At 36.3% G+C, this 18,908-nt stretch overlaps 1 protein-coding gene across 17 annotated transcripts in view; it reads left to right on the top strand.

Moving 5' to 3' along the window:
• nfixb (nuclear factor I/Xb) overlaps positions 1 to 18,908 on the top strand; it is a 189,707-nt gene that overhangs the window by 24,596 nt on the left and 146,203 nt on the right. For 15 of the 17 annotated variants that reach the window (XM_073813763.1, XM_073813764.1, XM_073813767.1 and 12 more), the window contains exon 2: positions 4,161 to 4,244. In XM_073813763.1, coding sequence (XP_073669864.1) covers positions 4,161 to 4,244 — 84 coding nt within the window. Of the gene's footprint in view, positions 1 to 4,160; positions 4,245 to 10,836; positions 11,079 to 18,908 lie in introns of those variants that run through there. The other 2 variants (XM_065253066.2, XM_065253069.2) reach the window with 2 other exon arrangements.

Below are 18,908 nucleotides of genomic sequence, written 5' to 3' on the forward strand. Positions count from 1 at the left end.
TCAGTCTGAATGAAATGCCTACTTTTCTTTAGACGGTTTTAGCAGTAACAACATAAACAAATGGCTTTCGTGTAGCAAACGTAACTTTCGGTAAACTCAGCAAAGAGTCAATAACAATAAAGTCGTTTTAGAGTAGTTAATTTCTGATAACAAGCAAAATAAACACATGTAGATGACCTTAGTTCAAATCTTAGCTAAAGCGTATCAAAACTACACTTTGCTAACGTTACTGTGTAAAATGTGTACTGTATGCAGTTTTAACTACAGATCAGCTACGAAACCTCCCATCAAATAGCAGTAATCCATGAATGCAGTCTTCCCTAGTTTTTATTAAACCAACATTTGTTATTTTCGATGAGGTATTTGTTCAAGAGTTCCGCAAAAGCGCGTAATCGCGCCACCGCAAGTGCGTCCGATGAAACGTCTATATCCAATCAAAGCACAGTGGAAACACAAGACACGCCCACTATTTTCTATTTCAATTGGAAATAGACTGTTTCAGCAGTAACAACATAAACAAGCGGCTTTCGTGGTCAACGCTTAACATCCGGTAAACTCCGATAAGAATAATTCACAACAAAGTAACTGTTACTTTAAACATAGTTTATTTATATAACACGCTAAATAAACAACCTAAGTAGATTACTTAGGAAATCAAAACATTTGTTATTTTCAATGAGTTTTTTTTTTCAAAAGTTCAGTTTAGCAAGTAGTCAGACCATGAAAAAACTGACACCGGAAGTAAAGTTTGGACCAGACCATAGACAGGACCAGACGCGCATCGCATCACCACACGTGCGTCCGATGCACCTTAGCAACCACTTACAACCATCTCACATTCGGTACGTTAACAAGCAACCAAATAATCCGTTTGTAATCGTATTGATGGCTCAATCGTATTGAAAAGCCTTCATGTAAACACGGATGCAAGTTTGGATCGTATTTAAGGGAGTGGTGTACTCCGAAGTATTCTTTTAAAACATTATGCTACTTAAAGTAATAAAATAGCGTTGTGACTTTTGAAAAGTGTGTTTTCATTACCTATATCTGAAAACTTCTCAAGAACAACTTTCTCCAACTCAGTTTTGACTTTTATTCAGAGATGAAGCGTGAACTCGACGAGAGATGCTTCCCGCAGCGTAGCATTGCCAAGTCCTCTGCTTTTTTTGAGTCTAGATTTGGGCTGTTTAAACAGTTTCCACCAGTTGTTTGTTTCTGCGGGTTAAAGATTAAATAATTTTGTTGTTTAGTTATTGGTATTTGGGCTGTGAATAGTCATTGAGGTGCTTTTGGGCTAGTTTTTCGGATAGTTTTGATACACGAATCTGGTAACCCTGGCTGTGCGCTTGCGCAGACTTTCGGTTCGGATTATATATAACAGTGGTTCTTAACGTTATTCCTGGAGGCCCACTGCTCTGCACATTTTGTATGTCTCCCTTATTTAACACACCTGATTCAAATCATCAGCTCATTAGAAGGGATCTCCATGAACTGAACTACGTCTGTCAGATAAAAGAGATATACGTACAAAACATGCAGGGCAGTGGGCCTCCAGGAATTACGTTAAGAACCACTGATATATAATGTACATGTAAACGAACATTTAAAGGGATAGTTCGGCCAAAGATGATATTAAACCCATGATTTACTCACCCCCAAGCTGTCCGAGTTGCATATGTCCATCGTTTTTCAGACAAACACATTTTCGGATATTTTAGAAAATGTTTAGATCTTTCAGTTGATTAAATGTAATGTTACGGGGTCCACGACCTTCAAGTCCAAAAAAAGTGCGTCCATCCTTCACAAAATAAATCCAAACGGCTCCAGGATGATAAACAAAGGTCTTCTGAGGGTAATCCGCGCGGTGTTGTTGTAGAAATATCCACATTTAAAACTTTATTAACGTAAATAACTACCCTTTCGGTAGCGCCGCCATCTTAGTCCCGTCCGCATTCAGAATGAGAGCTTACGCAGCCTACGGAGGCTACTATGCTGCTGCTCTGTGCCCCCGCCCTCCGAATTTGTCATACGTCACTAAGAAAAGTGCGTACACTACGCTAATACTCTCTCCTGAATACAGAGGAGTCTACCGGAAGGTATTTATTTTCGTTAATAAAGTTTTAAATAGGGATATTTCTACAACAACACCGCGCGGATTACCATCAGAAGACCTTTGTTTATCAACCTGGAGCCGTTTGGATTTAATTTGTGAAGGATGGACGCACTTTTTCTGGACTAGAATAGAAACGCATTTGCCGAATAAATTCTGACATAGCTAACATTAAACCCACAGGACTATCCCTCTTGCTGTTTCCGCTGACGTTGTCTTTACCATATATGGGGCTCGACGTTCGTTGTAATGCTTTTGCTGTTAGTGCCTGCATCAAAAACATGCATTTCTTCTTCTGTTTAATTACAAGCTGCACTATTAATAACAACTTGATGTAAATTTACATTTGCTTGTTTTTCTTTTTTTTGCAAATTTTGAAAAGATTTGCTTCAAGATTGGATGGAAACCCAGCTATTGATTCTTATTTCTTATACAGTTCGTTTAGTTAAGCCCTTTAACTTATGGACTTGACGTGTGTGTGTGTGTGTGTGTGTGTGTGAGAGAGAGAGAGAGAGAGAGAGAGAGAGAGAGAGAGAGAGAGAGAAAGAGAGAGAGAGAGAGAGAGAGAGATTGAAATAGAGAAAGAAAGAAAGAGAAAGGGTATGCAACCTTTCATTGCTGTGGATATGAATAGCTAGTGTTGCAGCCACATTTTGGTTAGCCAGTGTCTGGGATCTATTATAGAATCGTGTGTGTGCGTGCATGTGTGTGTGTGTACGCACACACATCCATGCGTCTGTTATTGTAGTGCTGCATGTATTTTTACAAGAGTGCATTTTAGAGACCTGTTTAATCTGTGGAATGTTTGCACCACATTTGAACTGCATCAACATAAAGTATGTGTATCTAATTCCTAAGGACAACAGGAACTTTCTTCGCCCTCATTTTTTCCGGGCCATGTGTCTTCAGATGTCAAGGGAGGTCTCGTATAGGAAAAAAAACGAAATATCACAAACGAAATCTCTTTACTGAAAAATAGAGACTCTAGCTTCTCTCGCTTTTTCAGAAAACTTCTCAAACCGTGCTCAGATCTCAACATTTCTCATGCAATTCTTTGGAGACCAAATATGCATACGGATTTTTTTTTTACATTAAACTTTCAATTAAGTCTTGTGAAAGGCCAACACCACCGTCATAAAATGTCCGTCTGGGCCTTTGTGCACCGCTTAATCACCATTTATTTACAAATAAAAGATGCTCCACAATGCAGACTTCACTTTTGCCCCTCAGCTTTGCTGTGGGATTTAACATTATCCCGCTAATGGATAAACTGGAATGGGTCGTATTCAGTTCAGCCGAGCCGGTCTGCGCACCCCCAGCATACAAATGAACCGGGATGAATGGACGCAACACTTGGAGAAAAAACAAACTACGTCTCTGTGTGAGAGGTTTGTGCTGAATAAGTCACGGATATACCGGACAGTCAGCGAGTGTGAACGAGAACCAGTCTGGAGTCCCGATCTCACTGTGCACGGCCCGCCGACCCGCATTGAGACGTGCGGAGTCTGAATACGGACCACGCTGAGCCCAACGCAGCATTCGCGTTTGCCCACCATATGTTGTGCTCAATTGAATTGAACGTTTATGTGAGATTTCTACATTTTCTGGAAATGTGTGATAGGGCTCGCCTGTGCAAAACTCAGGGGTGATGCTGGGTGGTTGCTAGGAGATTACTATGCGGTTGCTAAGGTATTTTGGTTGTTAGCGAGTTCCTAGGGTGTTCTGGATAAAAAGCTGTTTCTAATAAGAGTGATGCATGGGTTAGGATGTTTACGCCCGAGCACATGGTGAGTTTTATTGGCCAATGATTAGTTAGCATCCATCAAATGAAATCTTACACTTTCAAATAAAAGTGCACACATATCTATCCCTAAATGGTACATATAAGGACCTTTTTAAAAGGTACCATCGCAGCTTTTGCACCTTTTAAAATTATTTGATTGTGATGCATGTCTTTTAAACTCATGGGAGAAGTTACCCAAAACACTAAGTGTTGTAAATATAATGCTGATGATAATAATAATCAGGTGACGGTTTTATTACGTTTCAGGCCACCGAACCGTTTCTGGTGAATGAAGATCCGTCCAGAGCTCCTGGGATACCCGAGTGCTTCGTTGTATCAGATTCATACAGGGTAAGTTTCCTTTTTAACGCGGCATTGCTTCAACATTGCTGTTGGTATTGTGGATATAATTTTTCGAGTCACCAGTAATTATTCTCGACGGCAAAACGTAAACACGGTTATTATTTCCATATGCACATACGCATTTGCAGTAAAACACGATAAAAGGGAATACTGTTTTCAGCGGAGCGCAGTTTTCTTGTGGGAAATGAAAATTATAACGTGCATACTTCTATAAAATGAAAAGTATACTTGAGGGTAAGATTGAAGGGGAGGGAGGGTAAAGGAAAAAAACACTGCGACGCTGAAAGAACTGCAGCTTTTAAAATTCCACCCAGAGAGCACGCTGGATTTACAGCGATGGGAGTGAAATAAAATGGCAATAAAAGCAGAAGGGTGGGTTCGACATGGAGATATAGGAAGGGGAGTTTGTGGATGGATGGAAATGAGACTGTTAATGACCTGGGAGCCGGATTTCTTTTCCAGTTGATCGTATTTGCCAACGTTTTGGAAAAAATCGGCACTGCCCCATTGTCTTAGGGAGTAGGCTTGCAGAAATGGAGGGAAAATCATGAAACGTGATTGGTTGAAAGTTTAGGGGAGGTGAGGCGAAAAATATTGCCTTGTTGGATATCAGGAATGTGTCATTCTGTAGCATCATTCAGCTTCATTTTGTGATGGAGGATCTTGCTATACTTCAATGCTTGTTTTTTATTAAAGGTGCAGTAGAATGTTAAAGGCATAGATGAATAATAAGAGTTCTGTACATGGTAATGACAAAGCGTGAGCCGCAAACACTATTGTTTCCTCCTTCTTATGTAAACCTTGTGCATGCAAAAGATGCTGGAAAGCAGGCCAATCTCAACATAACACCAACTGTGACGTTACAGTCGTCATGTACGTCCCCAACATAGACTGTAATAAAGATGGATGACGCCCGTTCGCTCTCTTCCATTGGTGAAAAGTGAATCCACCAGTGTCCCGATACGGTGCTGACATCTTGGGTCTTGAGTCTGCGCAATAGCGATTTCGGGACCGGTCCTGCGCAGTAGTGAGCAGAAAGTAGGCCGCGAAATCAAGGCCCCGCCCTCGCTCTCGCAGAATGCGCATATCACAGCTGTCAATCATGACGTGACACCACCGTTTTTATAGCATTAAATAACTAACTAAAAACAAACTTATTTTAAAAACAAACACTTGAGTTTACATCAGCGTCAATGAAAGAAACCAGCATCGGAAAAAAGATAATTGAAGTTTAATTAAATTGTTTAGTTGGTCTCAAGTCCCATTGAATAACATGGGGAGGCGGGGTTTATGACCTATACTGGAACCAGTCACTGGGGGGCGATCGAGACGTTTTGGCTTCACTGTTCAGGGCTTGTGCGGGACGCTTGGTCCCCAACATTATATTACACAATTTAATTATATTAATTACAATGTTGTTACATTGCTAAAAACAAAGTTGTGACTGCAGAGTTAGCACTATATGCTAGTTAATGCTATATGCTAACATTCTACTATGGCCGTTACAGTTACATTTTGCAGGTCCATACTGAAAAAAACACAAACGTCCATAAACAATCTCTAAACAATTGATTATTCCTCAAATATCGTATCTTCGTCTGATACAGGCTCAAACATAAGATCTGTTTACACACACACAGAGCTACTGAATGAGCTGCTCTGTGAAACAGCCAATCAGAGCAGAGCTCAACATTATTATTCATGACCCTTCCAAATAAGGCAATAATAGACCATTTTCATTAAAGGGCAAATCCTAGGGTTGTAAATGGACATGTAAAACAATCTCTGGATAATTTTTGCATTTAATAAAGCCACATACCTTCTATGTAGATATCAGATAACAATTTAATATATTCTTTCAATGCATTCTTTGGCACCTTTAAAATTTTAATTTTTTTGTAGAAACTATAATATTCATAATATTAGATGAACTAAATCCATTTGTGATATCCTACACATATACTGTAGTAGTTGATGAATAAGTATATAGATTAACTTAATACAAACTACACCAGTGGTTCTTAATTAGTGTAAAAATAATTATACGTTTACACCATCAGCGACTTTGTCACTGTGTGTCGCTCGTCTCTTTCGAAGAGGTCGTTAGGAGGCTTTACTCATTCTGGTTATCCTTGTAAAAGTGATGAATAACCGTCCTCACAGTAACTCACAAGTGCACTTCACTGCTTCACCCCCACTTGTAGTCACTCCCGAAAGTCGCTTAACATTTGGATAGAGTTGTACCTGGAAACTCCCACTTCCTGTTGGTCATTGTCGCTTGTGTCAATACCAAATTTATAATGATTAAATAAAAACCTCTGCCAAAAGCATAATTGTAAATATAACCATAATTCTCTAGGACATTCAGCAACTTTTTGTTTAGTCCTGTGGTTCTGTCATGTGTAGCAGACTTGTACCCACTCAAACCACTAAATGTGGGCCACATCTTGATCTAGGTTCTACACAAGCTATCGCGTTTTGTATGAAGCTTTTCTGGTTTGGAGAAACCTCCTCTCGTCTCACCACTTCGTGCCTTTGAACTGGTTTTGTGGCATTTCGGTGCAAATCAGTTCAGGATTTTGGGGTAGGAAATTCCCGAATCGGCGCGAGCACCTGCTCTCGTGCACTTGTAGTCAGTTTAATCTTTTCAAATCTATTGTGACGTGTATTTAGCATGATATTTGTCCAGCAGTGGAACATGGTGTTACTTTATATTTTAAACAACATTTATCTCCTTGTATGATGCATTTTTTATGTTTTTAATATTCTTTAACGTTCTTGTATATGTTATTGTATATTTATGTAAATGCATGGAGTATTTATGCTTATTAAAACAGTTTGTCACACTGTAGGACTATTTTCACGAAAAGTGATATAAACCAACACAAGAGTAACTGCACCTATAGAAATAAAACATTGCATTGCATGCATTTGGTCATTTGCATCCTTATGTTAATGCATTTTAATATTTATACAGAATGTATTTATATGGTAAAAGAAAGCATCTGATAATAATGCAATCTCATCATGTCGACCCCTGTGAGGTGGCTCACTCCCAAATATTTCCTTATCTAGCGAACTTATATAATTTATTTATTTTTAAGTGCATACTTCGTATAAAACTTTTAATAAGGACAAAATTTATAAGGACTTTAATTTGGCTTCAGATGAGATGTTATTTGTCAGCCGTCCGTACTATGCGCAGGTCAAGGGGTCACGTAAGGTAACTCGGCTGACTAATGGTGATTCACAGAGGCACGCATTTCACTCGTCCAGCTTCTTCACTTTCCTTCCATCTCCCGCTTTCTCGCTCCCTGGATCTCTTGGCAAACGCTTGTAATTGGCCGCGGAGTGGAGGCTTCTCTCTTTGTTTCTCTGCAGTGGCTTGTGGTGGAGCTGCACAGACAGCGGGGCCTCATAAATCTCCAGGCCTCCAGTGGCACATCCAACCTTCAGCTCGAGTTTTGCTCAATGACTTCACCCCCACCAGATATCCCCACCCAGGGACGCGCTCCAAAGTTTTATACCTTCACTTGTCGCTTGCATTTTTCTTAATGTTTAAACCTTTCATGTTTTTGTGAGGCATGAAAGTTTAGAGAAAGCAGGACGGCCTTTACCTCTCAACAACAGTGTGTCTGTGTGTTAGAGTCCAGAACTGAGCAATGTTTGTTTGATTTCGAACAGCTAATACATAACTCAGCATATCACATTTGCACCCGACAGTCGATGATCTATTCATTATGTTTATTATTTTTTTGCATAATGGTTTCAGATTAACTTAACATTTTTATTGGGTTAGCTTTATGTGTTTTGCATAAAGATTAGTGGTTTGCAAATTATGCCATTGCAAGTACCCTAGTGCAAATCTATAATACATTAACCCCTTAATTTAATCATGCACGGCTTGCGCCCTTACACTATGTTCATATTTAAAATGGATATAAAAAGAAACAATTATTTTATAAGACCTGGATAAATATGCAGCAGGTTCTCTTTAGTTTTAATTTAATTCTTGTTATAAATAAAGTAAAATTATATTATATTTTTTAAAGTGAATAAACAATGTATTGTCGTATAGATTTTAAAGAGAGCTGACATCTGTTTATGGTTTTATGAAAGACTTCGGTTTAGGCTGTAGACTTTGTGACTTATCTTTTTGTTTACCTTTGGTTCCATGTGTGTATACACATGCACTTTATAACAGATTATCGAAACTGTGCTCGTGTGCTTTGTGTGGTTGCATTTAAATGACCTGTATTTGTTTTGTCCTTTTACGAGTCAAAAACTATTATTTAGCGAATTAACCTAAATAGCTCACACTAACAAAAGTATATTTTAAGGGTCAGAAAAATAGAAAGAGGTACTAAAAATAATGAGTAGTATCATGACGTTAAACTGCACACATTGCTGAATAAATCACATATCAACATAGTAACACTTCAAGCAATAATCACAACAAGTTAATGTACATTTACCATACTACACTAACACAACCTACATGCATAGCTGTAGTTTTAGTATTTACTGTAGTATACTTTACTATAATATACTACAATACACTTACAATTATTAATTACTACCCTTACTGTAGTATTGTGTACTATTATCTATAGTTAATTGATAAACTGTTTATTGTTAAATCTATATTTTACAGTAATATTTACTATGGTACGGTTCAAAAATGCAGTTTTACTATAGTTTATTGTGGTAGTATACTTCAGAATTTTCATGTGGGTGTACAATACTATACTATACTATTCAATAGTATTCTATGCTTATATTATAATGTGCTATTTTATACTGTTTAGAACAGTGCTTACTATACTATACTATACTATACTATACTATACTATACTATACTATACTAGTAATAACCACGCTTTCATAATGTATATTATTCTGTTGTACCATACAGTAGTGAATTGATATACTCTATATTGTAAAACTGTAATATTTACTATGGTAAGGTTCAAAAACACTTTACAGTGTTACAGTTTACTGTAGTAAAGTATGCTTCATTATTTTTAATGTGCGTTTACAATATTAATTAATTAATTAATTTACTTTTCTATACAACACTATGCTTATATTATATTGTGCTTTTTATACTGTTCAGAACAGTGGTTACTATATACTATACTACACTGCACTAGTAATAACTACGCTTTCATAATGTATAGTATTCTGTTGTACCTTAGAGTAGTGAATTGATATACTGTATACTGTAAATACTGTAATATACTGTAATATTTACTATGGTAAAAACACTTTACAGCATTACGGTTTACTGTAGTAAAGTATGCTTCAGTATTATTAATGTGTGTTTACAATATTAGAATTTACTTTTCTATACAATACTACTGTATTCTTATATTATATTGTGCTATTTTATACTGTTCAGAACAGTGCGTACTATTTACTACACTACACTACACTACACTAGTAATAACTACGCTTTCATAATGTATAGTATTCTGTTGTACCATACAGTAGTGAATTGATATACTGTATACTGTAAAACTAGTATTATAGTGTAATATTTACTATGGTACGGTTCGAAAACACTTGCATCTTGGACTTTTGCAACAGTTTGCTGTAGTTAAGTATGCATCAGTATTTTTAATGTGTGTTTACAATATTACAATTTACTTTTCTATACAATACTACTGTACTCTTGTACTATAGTGTGCTATTATACTATACTACACTCTGCTCTAGTTTACTGCATCACAGCCTACTACACTTTACTTTAAGAGTCTTGCGTTTATGGTTAATGTTTAGCACACATTAAATCACATAAACAAAAAAAAACTTTAGCCATAATCACAACAAGTTAATGTACATTTACCATACCACAATACCTGCATGAATAACTGTAGTTTATTTTTAAGTATTTACTACTATAATAATTTTTTGTATACTCTAGTATATACACTCGCTGTAGTATTATCTATAGTGAATTGATAAACTACTGTATTGTACTGTAATATTTACTATGGTAATATTATAGTTTTACAATTGTGGTAGTATACTTCAGTATTTTCATGTGGGTGTACAATACTATACTATATTATTTCATAGTATACTATGCTTATATTATAATGTGCTATTTTATACTGTTCAGAACAGTGCTTACTATACACTACACTAATATAGTAACAAGTACACTTTTATAATGTATAGTATTCTGTTGTATCATACAGTAGTGAATTGAGACGCTGTATAGTGTAAATACTGTAATATGCTGTAATATTTACTATGGTAAGGTTCAAAAACACTATTGTATCTTGCAACAGTTTACTCTTACTTCTGTATTTTTTATGTGGTTATACAATACTATAATTCACTATTCCATACAATACTATGTTTATACCATAGTGTGCTATTTTATACTGTACAGTACTATAGTGTGCTTTTATACTATACTACCCTCTGCTCTAGTTTACTGTATCACCGTCTACTCTAGTACACTTACTTTAAAAGTCTTACGTTTATGGTTGTAGTTCATGTCTAGTAAACAGTACACGCGCGTACACTTCAATCTGAAGTTTAAGCGCTTCGGAGAGTCTGATAAGACGCGTGTTCAGTCCGCGCGAAAGCGACAAACAGAAAGCGGGTGTGTGAGAGAGAGACGGAGGGAGGGAGAGAAAGTTTTTCTCTTCGGCAAACTTTGTGCAAGCTTTCACTTTCAGGCGCTTTAGGCGGAGTTACAGCAGCATGGAGTGAGCGAGCGGGCACAGCGATGCCGCAGCGCAGAGCAACACTTGCATTCAATAACGCCTCTCCAAAATAAGCATGTACTCTCCATACTGCCTCACACAGGTAAAGCCTTACTTATCCTTTTCCATTACTGCTTCTTGTACGCGTTTGTCCGGCGTTTCCGTAACTTTGCGAGTTGTACTTGAGCTGCTCTGAATCGTCTTGCGCGCTTTTCCATGTTTAATGGCAGGACTCCAACCGAATGCCTTTACGCGTTTCATTGCGCATGGTTTGGGCAGAAAATGGCGCTTTGCTGAAAATCCATTTGATATGAAAGGAGGGCAGAAGAGGAGGAGTGCGGGGATAGATGGACTTTGGACTGCAAGTTTAGAGTTTCATCTCGCCTCTCAAAAACTTGACTTGGGGAGACTGTAAGGCGCGTGAACTGTTTGACGTTGTTTCTGTAAGGTTTGGTGTGTTCGGATCGTTCTTTGCCCTGCTAAAATCTTAAAATATTTTTTTTTGAGTCAAAGGTCACCAAAAATTTCAGCTTTTCATATCTGAATACACAAGATTGTAATTTTAAAATAAGTTATATGGATGTGCAAGAGAAGATTTGGTTTTATAATTATTATTTTCAAACGGAGAGACATGTTTTTAAGTTTGTTTCAGTGCACTTGGAGAAAATACAAAGTATGTTTAAACTCTATATGAGAACCATCTGTACTGTTTATACAGTATAAAACTTATAAAAATTGCAAACTGATGCCAATGCACAAAGTTATTTCTGTAGGCTCTTGTTTGAATGCATTTCACAGAAAATTCTCTGCAGTTATAAAGTTTGTGAGCTTATACGACTATAAACAAACCATCAGTCTCGTGCATTTGTTGATTTAATGTCATCTTTAGAATGCATCAAGCTGCTGCACGTGGATTTTGGATATTATTTCAAAGGGAACATTGTTTATTTGACTTTTATGCATTTTGGCAGACACGCTTTTCTTTTTCAAAGCAAAGTGACTTGCATTGCACATGATGTAGCTGTACATTTTATCCTTAGGAAATATAAAATACATAGTTTGTGTTGTTTTATCTCATTTTTTGTTTGTTTTACTGCCCAATGTAAAGTCGACAGGTCCACTTTGACTTTCTTTTTGCTTCACCATAATTAGTCTTTTAAGATTACATGCATTCATGCATTTGTCTATCTAAAAGTTTTACTATTTGACCCTTTCTTTTTTCTATATGATAAAAAGCTTTTTAATGCCGTTTCTTTTGTATTCATATTTGCATATTTTTGCATCTTGATTTCTGGACCTTTTTGGGGTTCTACTAAATAATGCACAGTGTAAGACTTATATTAAAAGCTCTTTATGTTTATGCATGCAAATGATGTGTAATCTGTAAAAGGCACTGATGAATTTAGATTGACAGTATTATGAGGGTAACACATGCAAAATAGTTCAGTTGTTACTGAAAAGCACACCAGCTATCCAAACAGGTTTTTACGACTTGGCCTTTTCAATCAGTGTATGGACAAAGAAATATTCTCATTTATCATTCATCTGTTTAAACTTACAAACGCACATCACGGTTTAAATTTGACAATTTGCAGAGTTGACAGCTAATTTTCCCTGGTTTCTGGAGATCCTTTGTCTTTAGAAATGGTAGCTGGCCCTTTTTCAGGATTGTTCCTTAAAGTTTTTAGTCAAAGCTCTCTTTCAGACAGATGGCGTTGGTTGTTTATGTTTCTGCTATAGTGGACACTTGGCTTGCACCGCATGTGTAATTCATTTTTGAATTTTACAGCGCTTCTATTAAAACAATTTTACTTCCATGCCCCCGACACACGCTTGCAGAAACAGGGAGCGCATGTTTTCTTCTGAACATGCAAGCTACGGCCTGTTTTCCATTTAAAATACAATAGTTACTGTGTGCACGCTTGTATACTTTAATTGATGTGAAGATTGGTGCAATCTGAACGTGGAATTATTCTTTTATACTTAAATACATTAGTTAGGTTTCTAAAGCATTTCTGTAAATGTATTATTTATGTGCACTTTACTGTAAGTTGCCTTCTTGGTGTATAGTGTAGATATTTTCTTAGTACGTAGACTGAAACAGATTTATCTCTTGGGCCTGAAATCTGCATATTTTCCTGTTTATGTTTCACTGAACCGTACCTGCGTCTGCTCCAGTGAAAACAACGCCGGAGGGTCAACCGCACGTAGAAAAGCAAATATGCTATATTAACATAAAACAGGATGACTTTAAGCTTTTATTGGATAGATTAAAGATTTAAGTTGATCTGTTTGGAGTGAAAAAACAGCAGCTCTCCATTCTTGGTTTTTCGATGCACGTAAATTATAATGGATGTGAACAGCTTCACGTGTTTACATTGATTATTGTCACCTTAAATCAGTTTAAAGGAAGTTTTCAAATTGTGCACATGGAAAACTCGGAGAAGAGGGAGAGAGCGTATGCGTGTGTTAATGCGCCTGCAGTTTTGTGCTTGAGTTTCGGAGACTCGTGGCTGATGGATGGCTTCACGTTTTGGCCTGTTTGATGACCATTAATAATTAAAGCAGGTCTGGAAGACTAATAATGTCATTTCATGTGAATTAAAAGTGATTTTTCTGCGGTGAGCGATTACCATCTGGAATTTCGAGGATATATCACATCAATAAATTTGAGTTGTGTGTTTTAGATTATACGTGGGCTTTTTGCTTTTAAGTACAACTTATATTTAAATTGAAATAAGATAAACAAAAAGCACATATGGGGTTGTGATTAATCTAAAATGTTTTCACTGCGGAAAAGAAAAAGTGTTTGCTAGAAAAAAAAAGAAACATTTGTTTTGGCTGTCTGACAAGTTAAAATATAATTTGAAGGCAGTTGTTTTAGAGATAAATATCTTTTTAGGATTCATTTTAATTACCGTAACACAGTCTACCCCTTATGCCATAAAAATGCTACGAGCCTTTCGAGGTCGTATTGAATTAAATCAATTTGCTTTGTGGTGAAAATGAGGGTCAACATCAAAAATGGTATCTAATTATGTACTTGTGTTTCATATAATTAAAAAGAGAGAGAGAGAGATGATCATGTACAGCTGCAGGGTCACACCTGCATTTTTTAGGCCTGGACGCGTGTACAATTCACACTTATTCATAATCATCAAATTTCGGAGACTGCATCCTCCGGAGGCCACATTTATTGGCTGCAGGTTTTCTGAATTTCAGTTTTATTCTTACTTCAAAATATAACTACTTTTTTTTAAAGTAATAAACCTTGATGATGCAGCCGACAACTGCGACTTCCAGAGGATAAGGCATTTAAAAAGAAACCCAGCTTCAGATATTTAAATTTCTGAATTTACAGCCATTTTAACCCTTGTTATATCTGGGCTTACACTTTAACATCATGCATGAAGCAACATTAGCACATATGTATTTAAGCAATGCATTTGCATGGATAAGTTTGTAGACATGCACATAAAAACAAATGTTAACATACCACTTAAAATCTCGATCTCAACTGTGGTCTCTGGCCTACCCCACACTTTATCACGTCTGTCTGTCTGTCTCTTGCAGTAGTGATAAACCAATAAGATCCAATATGTAGATAGGAGGGTGGGTGATGGCCTATATAATACTGCTTTGTACAATGCAACTTCATGATAAACGACCAATCGGGCATCAGTCAATGCTGATAGTCTTAAAATGGCCAAATATTACTATAATAACAGTCCTAGAGTATGATACCCAAAAAGATTTGTTAGCTAACTAATGGTTGTTGTTACCATTGAACTTTATTGATAACAACAGGACTGTCTGTGACTGATCGATATACTTCACTTTGATATACTTCATAGTTGATCACTATTGCACAGGTTGTAAAGTAGGTTTAAATGCACAAAAACTAGATGTGACTATAACTGAATGCAAACTTAATCTAAACTAAAACTTTATTAAAGAACTCAATCTTCATTAAGATAATGCATAAAAGTAGTCATTTTCTCAATTATTCCAGACACAAACATATTTTTTGCTTAAAAAAGATAACAAATTTCTGTTCCTTTAAAAAGATGAAGGTGGAAGGTGAAGCGAAAAATGTTGCAAAGTATTTGAAAATTGGACAAAGACATGCTTAATGTCTATAGTGAAGAACAAATGCGAATGACCGACGTAGAGATGATTTAAAGCTAATTGTATAGAAGCAATGTTAACTCTTTCCGTGCCAGCGTTTTTAAAAAACGTTGCCAGCCATCGCCTGCATTTTCACAAAATTTTAATGCCTTTTTATAAACACATTAAATGAAAGAACAGACCCTCTGCTTTCAAACAAAACATTTTTTCATCCTACCTTCATTTGTTCTCTTGTAATCACCTCTCAAATATGGGTAGGTTTTTTCAAAAATACAAAATTTTGAGCAATAATCTGAGATAATTACATTTTTGTGAAGGACTTTTCATAGAGATCTGATGCAAAGAATTCATCAAAACATACACGGAGTTTGACCTAAGGGGTTGCTTCGGGTTTTATAAATCGGGTAAGAGCGCCATCCGGTGGATAATAGCCGAAACATGGATTGCCGGAAAAACTCGTCATTGGCAGGGAAGCAATTTCTCTTAATTGACAAGTTAACTCGTCAATGGCGAGGAAAAAGTTAAGTTTAAAAATATTTTAAAACCCAGCTGCCATTTCTTTTGGTAAGTTTATGATACTTTTCAACGCACATGTTTTACGAGATGGCTAATTTGTACAAATTCGTGTGACTGAATTCATACGTTTTTGTACAATTTGCTTTCGGCCCAGGGTTTAGGGCGTGATTAGAATGTGGTATCATTATTGTATTTTCAAATTATTGTACATTTTTGTACGATTTACTTCGTATTTATATAAATTAGCCAACTCGTAAACTAAATTCGAGTTCCTGTGAGATCAGGTTGGACTTTTTGATCAAATCAGTTTTTGACGCTAACTAAGCTAAAGAGAAGTGTATGGTATGTATCTTGCTTCAGGAAAAAATTGCTGCCGTCCGTAAAGAGGATCTGTATCGATTCATCCCATTTAAACCGAAGGCTGAGATGCCTAAGTCTAGGTTTAACCTTTTCTCATAAAAGACTGCAGTGTTAGTGTAGATCATAGTGATCGTTCGGTAACAAAGAGCTTTATGCGGCCTGTTCACTTTCCAGGTCTGGAAAATGAGTTGCTTTGAGATCGAAAAGTGACAGCACTACAATCTGACATTTTTTTTCAATTTGAATCATTTCACCATTATTCACTTTTAGATTCATTCACACGCAAGTTTGACTCGTCCTTTTATTACCCTCACAAAATTTTTCTTTTATACGTTGGTAGTTTTTTGGTTTGTAAGCATGGTGGTATAAAAATGTGTCTTTGTATGTATTATTATAGAAGACATGGAAAAAATACTTTGACTTTTGTCTCATTGAAATCAATCAGCTATTATTGCATAATGTTCATCGACTGATAAATATAATGCCTGTCAAAGCTGTGGTTCTGTAATCAAAGGTTTCTGTCCATGTAAAAATACTCTGGTGGGGTACGGACGGGATTATGGAAGAGTTCAGAGGGCCGTTACGCCGGTGTGCGCTCATGTGACAGGCAGGCAGTCTGCTGGTGAAACCAGAGTCTTTTTTGCTCAAAGGTGTCCAGTGGCACTGAGTCCAGCTGGTTTCATGGCATACAGGGATGCTTACAATGCCAGACGGGCACAGAGACACCGTGTTCCTTTTACTTATTCATTCTCACAGGCGACAGCCGTATCCCCTAGCCGACTGTCAAAGGTCCTGTTCACCCTCCGTAAGAGCAGTAATGGTTCAGATCCATAAACAATGATATTTTGTGGCGTTCAGGGACCACGTTAAAGGGATCATATTTTGTTAACGGTTTTCCCCTGAGGTCCACTTGTTTTTGTTATTGACTTTCATGAGCACCCTTGGAATTCAACAGGATGTTTTTAAGGCCTTTAAAGCCACAGATCACCCCCCAAAATAAAAAAATATGACATTTATTGTTCACTCACCTTCAGTTTGTTGAAGTTTTTAATTAAATATTCTGTCTTTTCTTTTACACACAGTCAAGATGAATGGGGACCGAGGATGTCAAATGTCAAACGCACTATAAAGTTTTCATTAAAGGGGACGTATCATGAAAATCTGACTTTTTCCATGTTTAAGTGCTTATTGGGTCCCCATTGCTTCTATCAACCTAAAAAATGTATAAAGATCAACCCAGTAACTTTGGTTTTGGTAAACAATTCTCTGCAAGCATGTGAAAAATTAAGTCATTGAAATTTGGCTCCCACTGTGATGTCAGAAAGGGATAATAACATCTACATTATCCAACCACGGCACTGCCATTTAGTGCAGAGATCAGCTCATTTGCATTTTAAAGGACACACCCAAAACGCCACATTTTTCCTTACATCTACAAAATGGCAATTTTAACATGCTATAAAAAATTATCCTTATGGTAGTTTAAGCTAAAACTTCACATACGTACTCTGGAGACACCAAAGATTTATTTTACATCTTAAAAAAGTCTTGTGAAATGTCCCATTTAAAGATATTTAATATATACAATTTATAGATTTGAGTAAGGAACTAATTTATAAATGAATGACAATTATAACAGACTTACTCTATAATATAATGGACAAGTCCTAAAAATACTCTAGTATGCTTTAGTATTTACTATAGTAAACTGCTATAAATAATAGTACACTCTAAAAAATGTTGGGTTATTTTCAAGCCAGCGTTGGGTCAAAAAGAGATAAACTCAACCTGTTTGGTTATAAATTATACAGTGCTGGGTTGTTTTAACCCATTGTTGAGGCAAATAACATTTTCATTTTCTGCATTATTAACCTAACAGGTTTAACTGGGTTTGTCCATTTTGACCCATCGCTAGGTTGAAAATAACCCAGCTTTTTTGAGTGTATACTTTAGAAACAAGTACACATTTTAATGTATACTACAGTATTATTGAGTATTAATGTATTGATAAACTGAAGTTAATACTGTAATATACTTTAATGTTTACTATGGTAAAAATTTAAAAACGTTATGGTACCTCAAAAAAAAAAAAAAAAAAAAAATGCTGGGTTATTTTCAATCCAACATTGGGTCAAAAAGTGACGAAACCCAGGCCGCTGAGTTGTAATTTACCGTATGCTGGGTTGTTTCGACCCAAAATGTTTTTTTTTAACCCATTGTTGTGTCAAATATAAACATTTTCATGGTTAATTTAACCCAACGGCTGGGTTCGTCCCTTTTTGACCCAATGTTGGATTGAAAATAACCCAGCATTTTTTTTTGAGGTACCATAAAGTTTTTGAATCTTTACCATAGTAAACATTTAAGTATATTACAGTATTTACTTTCATTCATCAATACACTAATACTACAGAATACTGTAGTATACATTAAAAAGTGTACTTGTTTCTATAGTATACACTCAAAAAAGCTGGGTTATTTTCAAGCCAGCATTGGGTCAAAAAGAGATTAACTCAACCTGTTTGGTTATAAATAAGACACTGCTGGGTTGTTTTGACCCATTATTGGGGAAAACATTTTCATTTTCTGAGTTAATTTAACCTAACAGGTTTAACCCAAGAGTTCTGGGTTTGTCCTTTTTGATCCCAACGCTAGGTTGAAAATAACCCAGCTTTTTTGAGTGTATACTATAGAAACAAGTACACTTTTTAATGTATACTACAGTATTATGTAGTAATACTGTAATGTATTGATAAACTGTAGTTAATTCTGTAATATACTTTAATGTTTAATATGGTAAAGATTCAAAAACATTATGGTACCTCCAAAAAAGCTGGGTTATTTTCAATCCAACATTGGGTCAAAAAGGGACAAACCTATGCTGCTGGGTTGTAATTTAACCCTTGCTGTGTTGTTTTAACTCAAACTG

The sequence above is a fragment of the Paramisgurnus dabryanus genome, chromosome 3 (genome assembly GCF_030506205.2).
Source record: "Paramisgurnus dabryanus chromosome 3, PD_genome_1.1, whole genome shotgun sequence".
Lineage (NCBI taxonomy): Eukaryota > Metazoa > Chordata > Actinopteri > Cypriniformes > Cobitidae > Paramisgurnus > Paramisgurnus dabryanus.